At 46.3% G+C, this 13,690-nt stretch overlaps 1 protein-coding gene across 1 annotated transcript in view; it reads right to left on the reverse strand.

Annotated features, from left to right (window-relative positions):
* Positions 1-4,499: 4,499 nt before the first annotated feature.
* Positions 4,500-13,690, reverse strand: part of C26H3orf20 (chromosome 26 C3orf20 homolog) — a 32,587-nt gene continuing 23,396 nt past the window's right edge. The window contains exons 6-7 of the mRNA XM_058288770.2: positions 6,238-6,361; positions 4,500-4,934 (exon numbers count right to left, since the gene is read on the reverse strand). Of these exons, the coding sequence (XP_058144753.1) occupies positions 4,606-4,934; positions 6,238-6,361 (453 nt within the window). The 3' untranslated portion in view covers positions 4,500-4,605. The remainder of the gene's footprint in view (positions 4,935-6,237; positions 6,362-13,690) is intronic.

Here is a 13,690-nt window from a genome sequence, read left to right on the forward strand (position 1 = left end):
AGGGATGTGAGTTGGGCTGACGGTGCTGGAATGTGAGGGCGAGTGGGGGGTGGATTGGATTGGGCTAGCCACAGAACTGTGGGGAGGGCTGGAGGAAGGAAGAGGTGAACGCTGAGGATTTGTAGGTCTGTGGTTAAAACTACAATGGTGGGAATGTTCTTTCAGAAAATACAGCAGGGGAGGTTTATTGGCGCAGGGTGTTAGCAATGGGGGGATATTGGGAAAGGGTGCACCTGGGGCAGGCTTCTATGGAATATGAAAGTGTTCATCTTGTCATGGGGTATTATCTCAGTGAGTGGAGACCCACACAATTAGCAATAAAATAAACTCCCATCCTGGGGTGTCCTGCTTCGTTCTCAAATAGAGGGGCAAGGGTCTCTTGAGAACACAGGCAGTGCCTAATAAAAGAAGATGGACAAGTATGTCAAGCCCCCAATATTAATGCATGTAACATGAACCTTATACTTCACAAATTGCAACCTGGTGGTTACCATGGTTTCTGAGGGGAGGAGGAGAGCAGAATGGCTGGAACATGGGACATTTTCAAGGTAATGGAATTGTTTGGCATGATCTTGCAATGACAGGTACAGGCTATTATGCATTTTGTTAGAACTTATAAAAGTGTACGGTACAGAATGAGAACCATAATGTAAACCATTGGCCATGGCTAGGTGCAATGTTTCCTATATTTGTTCATCAATTGTAATAAATGTACCATACTCATGTAAGATGTTATTAACAGAGGAAAATGTGAAATGGGGAGGGAGTAGGGTATATGGGAATCCCCTGTATTTTCTATGTGACTTTTCTGTTACCTAAAGCATCTTTGAAAATAAAGCGATAAAAGATAAGACACTGGAGGAACATACAAAAGAAATTATCACTGTACGTAAAAGATAACAGATTTTATGGGAATGAAAGACAAAACAAATTTTTAAAAAATTTATATACTTTTTACTGTATTTTTTATTTTTAATTATTTTTATTTTTAGCATTGTTTTTGGGGAGTTTTGGATTGCAGAAAAGTAAAAACTGTGGCAAGGGAGTATCACTAGTGAGGAATGTCAGTGGTGGGGGAATGTATGGGGAGGCGTGTACCTGGGGCATGCCTCTATGGAATATGAATGTGTTCATGTGGTCATGAGGTGTTGTCTCAGTGGGTGGAAACCCACACAATAACTGAAAGAATATTGAGTTCTCATCGTGGAGAGTCCTGCTATATTCTCTCATAGAGAGGCAAGAATCCCTAGAGTACATGGGGAGTGTCTAGTAAAGGAGGAAAGACCAATATGCCAGGCCCTTGATATTGATGCTTGTACTTATGAATCTTGTTCTTGTGAAACTGAAACTTAGTTTAGTATTATATATTGCCTAAGATTTACTTCCTGAAAGCCTCCTTGTTGTTCAAATATGGCCTCTCTCTAAGCCAAACTCAACATATGAAATCACTACCTTCTCCTGATGTGGGACATGACTCCTAGGGATGAGCCTCCCTGGCACTGAAAGATTATTACTAAATGCCTACTAGAGATGCATTTGGAAAAAGACCTTGACCAAAGGGGGAAATATTAAATACAAATGAGCATTTATAGCTAAGAGATTTCAAAGTGAGTCAGGAGGTCATTCCAGAGGTTACACTTATACACGTCTTAGGAGGATCTTACTGACTGCTGTGGTAAACAGGGCCTCAAGCAGGTGGGTTCCTGAGGGGTCTGGAGACATCTGGACACCATAGGCAGAGCAGACAACCCCAGGAATTCAGCACCCTCTCAGTGGACCTTACCTTGGAATATATAACCTATTCCCACAGTGTATCAGAGTTGGACTCATTTATAATTTTCCTACACATGGTTCTTCTGTCCATTTATTTGAACCTGTAATTAGCACTATACCTGTTAAGTATGTTTCCTAGAGCCTTAAATCATCAGGCTGTTCATATGCCAGTTGAGCCCTGAATCTCAGCAGACTTGCAGCCAACACCTATGCTCCAATTCATCAGATCCATTCTGGATAACTAACAAAAGGATGATGATGGACAATGTCCATCCCCCAAAAGAGAGAGTATCTACAACTGTAAGAAAGACAGTTCCATCCATCTGCCCCATGGGATCTAAGCCCCCTCTCAGTCAGAAGCAGAGTGGGCATCACCATCCCCAAATCCTCAACATTGAATGAACAAACGTAAGGGGGGAACTCAACTCTAAGTCGACTAAAGTAGACTTACGGTTATTCTAGTAATGGAAGAACTTGTAATATTGATATAAAGGCAGTGGTCACCAGAGGTTCTGAGGGGAGGGAGAGGGAAGAATAAGTGTAATATGGAGCATTTTTGGGACATTGGAATTGCTCTGCATGACATTGCAATGATGGATACAGGCCATTATACATTTCGTTAAAAGCTATAAAATTGTGCAGTGCAAAGTGTAAATCATAATGTAAACTCTACACTACGGTTAGTAGCAATACTTCAATATGTGTTCATTAATTGTAAGCAATGTACCACACTAATGAAGGATGTTGTTAAAGGAGGAAAGTATGGGAGAGGGAAGGAGTAAAGTATGTGGGAATCCCCCATATTTTTGATGTAACAGTTATGTAATCTAAAGCTTCTTTAAAAATAACAAATGAATGAATGAATAAAAAATAAATAAGAAAAAACAACAAAGAAAAACATTTCATAATTAATGTGTGGCTATAATTAAAATGTTTGGCAAGACCAAGCTTTGGTGAGGACATGGAGAAACTAGAATTCTCATACTGCTAGTGGGAGCAGAAGTTGATAAACCTTTTTGGAAAATTTAGTCTCTACTAAAAGCTGAACATATCCATGTTCTCTGACAGCAATTCACATCCAGGTAGAGAACCATCATAAAACAAGGACATATGCTAATTGTAGCATAATTTGTCATCACCCCAAGTGAGGATAACCAAAATATCCATCAAACTTAGAAAGACTCATTGTTGGCATATGCATACTAGCTAGGTTATTAGATAGCACCGAAAGCAAACAAACTGCTGCTACTTACAACAACTTGGATAAATCTCACAATTATAATGTTGAGCCAAAGAGGCCAGACCCCAAAGAATATATACTGAATATTTCCACTTACAACTGCAAAGCAAAACATGCACGCTAATCTACTGTGGTGTAAATCTTCCTTTTGGGGAAGAGAGTGTAAGAGTTAATGATGGGGAGGGGACGAGGCAGGGCTTCTAAAGGTAATGCGCCGCTCTCGACCACCTAGTCGTGGACTCAGGGAATGTTCGCCAGGCGATATTTTTGAGCTGTACACTTAGGATTTGTTCATTATTCAGCATGCACTTAATCTATATTGTTTAGAAGCTTAAAAACAAAGAGCATAAATCAGAGGCTGCCACCCCCTTTTGTAAAGCTGTGGAGTGACTTTTTACAGCACTAACAAGCAAGTGGATCTGGCTCCCACCTCCCTGTCTCTGACACCCAGCCACACTGGTCTTACTGTCCCTCCTACACATCAGATAGCACCAGGTTTGTCCTTGTCTCAGGGCCTCTGTACTTGCGATGCTCTGCCCGGCATCCTATCTTTTCGTGGCTGCCTATTGCGCCCCCTTCACGTCTCATTTAAATATCATCTCCTCAGGACTCTCTTCCCTGACCCCTCTACCTAAGCTAGCACAACCCGCCCCACTTCCCAGGCCCTCTCTGTCCCAGGGATAGTAAACTGTTTTGACAAAGGGCCAGAAAAATAAGTGTTTAAAGCTTTGCAGGCCAATGGTCTCTGTCACAACTGCTCAGCTCTTCCCTTGCAGTGGGAATGCAGCAACAGACAATATGTAAGAGAGGGTGTGGCTGTGTTCCAATAAATCTGATTTATGAATACTGAAATTTGAATTTCATATCATTTCATGTGTCATGAAATGTTTTTATTTTTATTTTTTAAAATGTGAAAACCATTCTCAGCTCAGGGGTTGGTGAACTTCAGCCCATGGGCCAAATTTGTGGTTTACAAATCACATATATGAAAAGGGACTTGTATCTAGAATGAAGAACTCTCAAAGCTCAACAATAATAAAATAAAACAATAATAAAAGTGTGCAAGGGACTGGATCTAATTCAAGGGTTTGAGTACCTGCTTGCCACATACAAGGTCCTGGGTTTGATCTCTAGTACCTCCAAAAAAAAAAAAAAAACCAAAAAACAACAAACAAATGAAAAAGCAAAAAGCAATACAAGGGAGCCAGTGTAGCTCAGTGGTTTGAGCGCTGGCTTCCCACGTACAAGGTCCCAGGTTCGATCCATGAGACTAGCTCCTCAAAAAAAAAAAAAAAAAAAAAGGAAAAGATGGAAGAGATAATTTACCAAAGAATATGAATGGCAAATTAACAAATGAAGAAAAGGTACTCAACATCACTAGTTATTAGAGAAATGCAAATTAAAATATAACGAGATATCACCCTACATCTCTTGGAATGGTTAAAATAAATAAAAGAAAATGGGCAGCAGGGCCAGACTTGGCCCGTGAGCCCTGATTCACCACCCTCCTGCTCTGCCTCTGATCTGTTTTCTTCCTCATTGCTACCTCCATCTATTTCGTAGGTGCGTGTGTGTCTCTTCTTTCCCCACACCTAGAACTGATGCTCCAGAAAAGACAGGACCTGCACCCTGCATGCCACAGTGCTGGAAGAAACGAGGGACGAGGCCAACCTGGGTGCGGCCGCGGCCTTGGCTTGGCTTTTGCTGATCCTTTTCCGCGTGGGGCTCATGGGAGTGGACCCCAGGTCCTCCCTCGAAGACTCTCCCATCGAGGATTCTGGCCGTGCCAACTGAGGTCGTAAAATGCTTTCTCCTGAGTGGATACTTAGTCTGGTGCTCCTCTCGGAAGAAAGCCCAGACTTCATCCTGACCCGAGTGAGGTCTGCCCCTTCGCTCACGGGGTATTCTATGGTGAACAGACCTGTCGAAGGAAGACACTTTCCTCGTTGCCCCTTCACAGCCTGCCCCAGCCAGCCTCTCGACACGTCTCCGAGCTGCTCAGCTCCTGAGCCGCTCCTGCTCATCTCCGTCTCCACTTCCTCACCTTGGGGACCCTCCTGCCTGGGTGGCCTCTGTCACCCAGCGCAGTGCTCCAACCCCAGAATGGTCAGTGGTTGGCGGCAGCCAGTAAGAATGAGACCATCTATCGACTCACTCTTGGAGACCCAGCGCAGAGCCCACGTCCACACGAAGCTTGGTTTCGGGCAGCTTGTGTCTGCCATGAGGCCCGGCTCTGCTCCCGGAGGCCGGGCACTGAGCGGCCTCCTCGGCCACGCACCCCCGACCCAGGCTGTCGCCCTCCCTGGGAACTCCTCCCCCGTGTCTCCTGATTTAGGTCCTCTCCCCCCACCGCTCTCGGTTGTACTGTATTTGCTTGTGTTCTGCTCTGGCCTTTCCTACTAGCTTGGACCTCTCGTTCCTTCATTCATGCGTCAAACGATTGAATGCACGCGAGGGGCCCGTGCGATGTGTCTCTGGGAACTCCTAGCTGGGGTGCAGGGGAGATGGGCAAATAGATATTTCCAAGCCTAGGTAGTAAGAGTTATAATTCGACCAGGTATAAAGGTCTGTGGTGGCCAGAGGAGGGTGGGGCCGATTCTGTGAGGTACGTGAGCAGAGGCGTCCCTGAGGAGGGGGACATAGGAATCGGGTCTAAAAAATTCCGCACGGAGGTCCTAGAGCCAGCACAGAGGGGGGCGTCGGTGCTCCTGTTTCCAGGCCTGTGCCGGTGAGGAAAGCCGGACGTGGAAGGGCTCCCAAGGCCACCCACGCCTGCCCTGGGCCCAACAGGGACAGCCTGCTGCGACCGTCCACAAGGGCAGAGCAGCAGGGGCCCCGGATGGGTGGGGTGATAGGGGAGATGGGGCTGAGAGGTGAACGAGGTGTGTGGTGGGGACGGGGCGGGATACAGAAAGAGCCTGAGGGACAGAAAAATAAGACAAAACATGGAGACAAGACAGACACGCGGGGCAAGAAGCTAGAATTTGAGGCTGGCCAAGTTCACTGCGGCGCGGCCTCGGCAAATCCCTCCAGCTGCCTAAGCCTCGTGGTCCCTTCCACAAACGGGAAAATCATGCCTGCTTCACCTGTCTCCCTGGAGGCCCAGACGCAAGACGGAGCCATCGGTGGGTGGCAAAGAGCTGTCGTTTGAGACAACCTGCAGGTGACCAGGGCCTGGGGAAGCAATCAGATCGGCCTTCCCCCAGCGTCTGCCCCCTCGTTACCTGCTGCCAGCAGGACAGAGTTCAGGAACTGAGTCACTGTCTTCTGAAACCGTCTCTTGATCTCAGCCAGGGCTCGATTCATCTTAGAAATTTTTTCGTCTGTGTAGCTGATTCTGCGAGCCATCTGGAGAGAGGCAAAGGGAAAGGCAGCTGTCACTTGTCTGGCGAGAAGGGGTCAGCCTTGCCCAGAGAAATCCAGGACTTGCTCCAGTTTGAAGGATGTGCTGTGCCCTCAGGAAAACACTGCTCTCTCCCTTGGCCAAAGGAATTTCTCCTACACGCTGGGTCAGGCCTGACTCCTGCTCCCTGATCCTACTGGGCAGGGCTGTTCCCTCCTTGGAAGGAGCCCCAAATGATCTCTGCAGCTTGACGACGGCTTAGCACTTTGCAATTCGTTGGGTTTTGAGCCTGTCCCCCCTTCTAGACTGTAAGCTCTCAGAGGGCAGGGACCAGGTCTTGGTCTCCTTTGGGTCCAAGTGCCTGTCATGCAGAAGGTGCTTAATAAATGCTTGTTGCATTAATGAATGGCTGGGTGGAGGAAGGGCTCTCCAGAGCTTTCCCTGCCTGTCCCCCTCTGTAGTGGAAGCTGTGGTGCACCCCTAACCCCACTTCCTTCGGATGGCTGCCTAGAGTCGGGGCTCCTGGTGGTCCTTGGCAGAGACTCCACCCTTGGCCCAAGGTCAAGGATGAGTGGCTATTGCACGGCTCAAAAAGGCCCAGTTCCTGCACTCAGTCTGGAGGGTCTCTGAAGGGTGGTTCTGGCTCCGGGGCTCCCCGTGGAAACCCTTGCTGTGTCTGCATTGCTAGTCACCCTCTCTCTGCCCAAGTGTGCTTCCCTCAAGCCCTCAGAGGACTGTTCCCAAGACTCGTCCCCAGTAAACCTCTGTGCGTTCGTCTCCACTGCAGTTTCCCAACAAGATGACTTCAGGTGTGCTCTGAACAGCAGGGGCATCTCAAGGGTACTTCTAAAACTAGTCTTGGATGGGAAGTGGATTTGGCCCAGTGATTAGGGCGTCCGTCTACCACATGGGAGGTCTGCGGTTCAAACCCCGGGCCTCCTTGACCCGTGTGGAGCTGGCCCACACGCAGCGCTGATGCGCGCGAGGAGTGCCGGGCCACGCAGGGGTGTCCCCAGTGCACTGCCATGCAGGGGTGTCCCCCACGTAGGGGAGCCCCACGCACAAGAAGTGCGCCCGTAAGGAGAGCTGCCCAGTGGGAAAAAAAGTGCAGCCTGCCCAGGAATGGCACCCCCCACACACGGAGAGCTGACACAACAAGATGACGCAACAAAAAGAAACACGGATTCCTGGTGCCGTTGACAAGAATACAAAGTGGACACAGAAGAACACACAGCGAATGGACACAGAGAGCAGACAACTGGGGGGTGAGGGGGAAGTAATAAATAAATAAACTAGTCTTGGAGCAGGGGATATAGGAATCCCCTATATTTTTCACATTTATGTAATGTAAGTATCTTCCAAAAAATTTTTTAAAGTATATTGAAAAAATAAATAAATGATTTCTGGATGGTAATAACTTGCTAACCTTAAAAGTGGTTTTTAAAATCTTCTTTTAAATAGAGTTTTCTGTTTGGTTTTTGTTTATTATTATTATTGGAATAATGACAATGCTCTAATATTGATTGAAGTGACAAATGCACATGAATTGTATGCTCAATGAATATGTATCAATAAAATGTTTTTTAAAAAGGACATCTCAGTAAAAACAAAAACAACTAGCCTCAGGCTCTAGAGGTATTGTAGTCAGGGTCTGACTTTTAAGAGTCCTGTTCTCCAGGGAAGCCCTCCTCGCTTTCCTTACCCAACAGGGATGGCTCTCGGGCTGAACTTCCCCTTTGTCCTGCTTCCATTCCTTTCCTTTCTGCCCTGTGTCCCCATCATCTGCACACTTCCTTTATCCCTAAATATTGTCAGCTTGAGCGCAGACCTGTGCCTTCCTTGTCTCCCATTTAACGAGGTCTAGGTGAGCCACTCTCGTCTTCTGTGGAGGTGACGCCTCAGGTGGGGTGGGCAGGGCTGGCTGGTGGTCGGGTTTTCTGAAGAACAAAGCAGGCTCCAGCCTCCTCCTCGGCTGCAGGCAGGAGTTCCGTAAAGAACGCCCCAGTTAATAGCAAAGGCTGAACAATCTTTCAGACTGCTGGCCCCAGCTGCCGCCTCTGGGCTAATTTTATTTATTTATTTGTAATTTCTACCCAGCCTGCTTCCAAAAAGGATTGGAGGCAGCACTGTGTGCTGATCAGACGTTTAAACTGAGGTGCTGCTGTGCTACCAAAGTGCTGCCTCGATGGAAATGTTAGTGAGCAGCCCGGCCGCGGGGCCGTAAAGGCTGGGACTGCCAGTTTGGCTGTTGCACTGATGGGGGTCTGGGGAAACCATCTGACAAGCTTCCCAGTGACAGAGACTCTGAGGGAGGGCACCCTCCGCCACAGCTTTCCTAGGTTGCCGTGAATTTTGCTGATGAGTCATAGCAAGCCCACACAGGACAGGAGTTTGTTGTGGGAAACTGGCTTACCTGTTCCTTATTGGAAATATTACCCCCGTTCTGTTGTAGATGTTGCAGTTGTTAGATGTTGCAGTTGTTCCCTATTATAGATGATGTTGCAGTTCTGATAGCAAACAGCTGCTTGGTAGTTTCCAATAACTATGAGGTGGAAACTAGGGTCGAGGCTCTCAGTTCCAGAAGCTGTGAGTCCCCTGGTCCCTCCTTTATTTCCTCTCTTGTGTCTCTCTCTCTGTCCTTTATTTTGTAAAGTTCTGCGTTGCCTTCCCTTCGAGCCAACCTGTCACTGAGCTGATCTCAGCAGGAGTTGAACAAATTGTAAACGTTACAGGACGGGAGACTGGTAAAGCTGGGCAGGCCATTACTGCTGACTGGGAAATGCAGGCCAGAACAGGGAAGGGACAGGTCCAAGGCCCTGTGGCCTTAGCTAAACTCTTTGCCGAACCCCACACTCAGCACATTTTTGTAGAGACTCCTGACAGCTCTCACAGCCCGAGAATCTAAGACAGGCCAATTTTATGGGCCTCGAGAGTGCGTGTGAAAATGTTGGGAGATGCTTATTTAGGCCTTGGAGGCCAATATTGGGAAACCCTGCTCTCACAGTAAATCATGATATTTATTCATTTGTTTAGCTAGGTAGGAAATTGTAATATATGGTACACATTCCTGTTTTTTCAAATAGGAAAAGTTAAGACCTTTTTTTTTTTTGGCAAATTAGCCTTCACAGTCAATGTCAATTACTCTCATCGCTAATGAAACATTATTTTCAGAAGCTGTTTTAATTCACTGGTCTGTTTACCCCATGCTAAATGTCTCCAAGATGGTTACGCTCTTTGGGTTATTAGGTCCTTTTTAATAACTTTTCAGGCTTTTTTTTTTTTTTTTTAAGATTTATTTATTTATTTAATTCCCCCCCTCCCCCGGTTGTCTGTTCTCTGTGTCTGTTTGCTGCATCTTGTTTCTTTGTCCGCTTCTATTGTCGTCAGCGGTACGGGAAGTGTGGGCGGCGCCATTCCTGGGCAGGCTGCACTTTCTTTCGTGCTGGGCGGCTCTCCTTAACGGGGTGCACTCCTTGTGCGTGGGGCTCCCCTACGCAGGGGGGACACTCCTGCGTGGCCCGGCACTCCTTGCGCGCATCAGCACTGCGCGTGGGCCAGCTCCACACGGGTCAAGGAGGCCCGGGGTTTGAACCATGGACCTCCCATGTGGTAGACGGACGCCCTAACCACTGGGCCAAGTCCGCTTCCACTTTTCAGGCTTCTACCTCACTGTCACACTGTGCCTTTGTAAGCATCCCTTAATATGTGTTCCCATGAATGGGGCTCTACCTTCTAAACCACCACCATCTAATAGAAATATAATGTGAGCTACATATGTAATTTTAAACGTTCTAGTAACCGCATTTGAAAAGTTTTTTAACTGACACATGGACGGACCAATGATTAAGTCTCTGAGACATATATTTAACAGGTATAGTGCCAGTTGTAGGTTCAAATAAGAGGGTCAGAAGAGCTGTGTGTAGGGAAAGTATAAATCTCAGCAGAATTGCAACACTTACTCTGCAGTTCATTGGACTCACCCAGGACAACTGACAGGGAGATGATGATGGACAACAACCATCCCAAGGAACAGTGAGCGTCTGCAATGGCAAGTAAGACTGTTCCATCCATCTGCCCCATGGGATCTAAGCCCCCTCTCAGCTGGAAACAGAGTGGGCGTCACCATCCCCAAATCCTCACTGTTGGGAAATGAACAATGGACTAAAGTAGATTTATTATTATTCTACTATAGACTTATTATTATTCTAGCAATGGAGGAACTTTTATCATTGATATAAAGGCAGTGGCCAACAGAGGTTCTAAGGAGGGGGAGAAGGGAGATTAGGTGTAATATGGGGGCATTTTCAGGACATTGGAATGTCCTGCATGACATTATAATGATGGATACAAGTCATTATATATTTTGTCATAACTTACAAAAGTGTGCGGGGCAGAGCCTAAACTATATGTAAACTATAGTTCACGGTTAGTAGCAATGCTTCAATATGTGTTCATTAATTATAACAAATGTACCACACTAATGAAGGATGTTGTTAATGTGGGAAGGTATGGGAGGGGGAGAAAGTGGGGTGTATGGGAATCCCCTATATTTTTTATGTAATTTAAAACTTCTTTTAAAATAAAAAATAATTTAAAAAATATCTTACAACATGAACCAAAAAAGTTTTTTAAAAGGTGAAATTAATTTTAATAATGCTTATTTAATAAAAAATATCAGAAATATTATTTCAACATGTAATCCAAAGAAACAATTATTAATGAAACATTTTGCTGTTCTCTGTTGTGGTGATTTGAAGCTGTATGTCCCAAGAAAAGCATGTTCTTAAATGTAATCCATTTCTGTGGGTATGACCCCACTCTAAGTAGAACCTTTTGATGAGGTCACTTCAGTTGTGACCCAACTCAGTAAAAATGGGTCTTAATTCTATTATGGGAATCCTTTATAAGAGAACGAAATGCAGACAGAGAGAAAGCCATGGAAGCAAGAAGTCAAAATCAGCGAAACCCAGAAGAGAAGGGAAAGACCAGCAGATGCCACCACATGCCTTGCCATGTGACAGAAGAGCCCAGGATCACCAGCAGCTGGTCTTTGGGAAGAAAGCATTGCCCTCATGATGCTTTGATTTGGACATTTTTCTGGCCTCAAAACAAATACATTCCCATTGTTTAACCAAACCCACTCCACGGTGTTTGCTTTTAGTAGCCTAGGACACTAAAACATCTGTTCATGCTAGGTCTTTGGAATCTCGGTTTATGTCTTACAGGCCATCTCAATTTCAACCAGTCACATTTCAACAGTCCCACGTTGCTTCTGCCTACCATACTGACAGCACAGCTCTGGACCTCTACTGGGGATTGACTCATTCCCCCCACAAAAGGCAGGATCAGGTCCCAGCCCCTGGTCCTGGTGGTGGGAACCCATTTGTAAATAGGACCTCTGAAGATGTTGTTAGCTAAGGTGTGCCCAGACTGAATGAAAGAGGGCCTTAATCCAACACAGCCAAAATCCTTATAAGCCAAGGAATTGGACATGGACAACAAAGCCATGGAAGAAGCTGGGAGTCCATGGAATCAGAGGAGAAAGAGAAGACAGCACCACACACATTGCCATGCGACAGGAGCCAAGGACCAAGCATCTCTGGCAGCCAGCCCCAGAATACCGTAGTTTTTGGGAAGGACACATCACCTTGCTGACACCTCAATTTTGGATTCTCTTAGTCTCAAAACAAACCGTTGTATGTTTTAGCAGCTAGGAAGCTAGGACAATGTCCAGTTCTAGCTTGCTAAAAATTTGCAGTAAGGTAAGGAAAAAAAAAAAAAAGATGAATTACTAAGGAGCTTCCCTACGCCTAGAAAGCATGTTTAGACTTAAAGTGAGTTCTCTCACCTGGTTCTTAGCTGGGTTCCAAACTTCAGAAATAACCAGAAAAGAGGTTGGCAGGGAAAACAAAGCATCACTGCAGTTTTATGAGAATGAATGATTTTCTAAAAAACCTGTTGGCTTGCATTTTTAAACAATCTTAAAAAAAAAAAGGTTTCCAAGAAACATAGACCTGTGACCTCATACATAGTGTGCACTTGATCACGTAACAATGACTTGTAGAGTAACGGCACAGGAGCAAATTGACAGAATGGACTCATCAATAAGCATGATAATTTATGTCAGCTAAAATCCCGTGGTTATTTTGTTCTTTGAAGTAACCAGTCCCAGCTGAATTCACAGGTATCTGGGACTCCCAGGTGGTCCCATGGTGCCTCTCTGCCTGGCACTCCACACTAATTAAGCTGGATTATAGCTGATGTGGATGGCATTGCCTCTTCCATTAGACTGACAGGATCTCGGAGACGAGCGGGAGTGTGACTTCTTCATTTCCACATCCCGGCAGCCAACTTGGCACACTGCAGGTGCTAATAAATGTTTATTGAGTTAGCTAATGTCTTAAGGAAGTTGAAATGCTACTGAAAGGAAAGCGGTGGGGAAAAAACACAAAAACAGGTGCAGATCTTTCCTTGAGCAGAAACACAGGTGTTTACTGAGTCTAGTTCAGATGATCTAGGTCCCTAACAAATCCCTGCATCCTGTTTCTTCATGCCAAGTGAGGACACTGGGCCCAGTGGTCTCCAGGGGCTCCGTCAGTGCTGAATCTATGGGTCTGTGGCATTCAGTGACACTTGTCTCCGCAGCTTAAGATGACCATATAATTTATCATCCAAACGGGACACTTGGAGAATGAGAGGGGGTGCTATTAATAAGTCCACCAGGCTGACAGCTGTAAACTGGGATGGCTCCAGGCCACCTGAGATGTGTGATCTCCCTGCTGCTGCTCCAAGAAGCCTTCCCTGAGCGAGCTGGCCCAGCAAAGTGCCCTTTGTGGATTGCAAATGGTCTGCCCCATCCAGTCAAGCCTTGGTAATCCCAGTCTCATGTTGCATGTCAAGGGTTCTCCTTTGTACTACAAACCCCTCAGGGATTAGGGGTTGTGTCCTGATTATCTTCTCCACCTTGCCCCATGATGTTGACTCGGGTCCAGGCACACAGCAAAATCAACAGAGACCCAGTGGGTTGGAAGGATTGGGCTCCCAGTCTCTGCCGTGTTCCCATTCACCCAACAAATATCTAGCAAGTATTGAATCTGAAGCAGTCCTGCTGTTGGGCCCTGGGTAAGAGATGTTAGTGGGAATCACAGGGCTTACCAATTTGATGGAGAAGGCTGCCTTGTAAGTAAAAAAGAGGGATGCTAGAATGGGAGGTGGGTCACAGCTGGGAGGCCCAGCAGAGCGAGAGAGATTCTACCTGGGGTGGGATTCTACTTGGAGGGGTGGAGAGGGGTCCTCTACACGTGTTGGGAGTTATTCTGCCCAGCACCATTTCT

Source organism: Dasypus novemcinctus, chromosome 26 (genome assembly GCF_030445035.2).
Source record: "Dasypus novemcinctus isolate mDasNov1 chromosome 26, mDasNov1.1.hap2, whole genome shotgun sequence".
Classification (NCBI taxonomy): domain Eukaryota; kingdom Metazoa; phylum Chordata; class Mammalia; order Cingulata; family Dasypodidae; genus Dasypus; species Dasypus novemcinctus.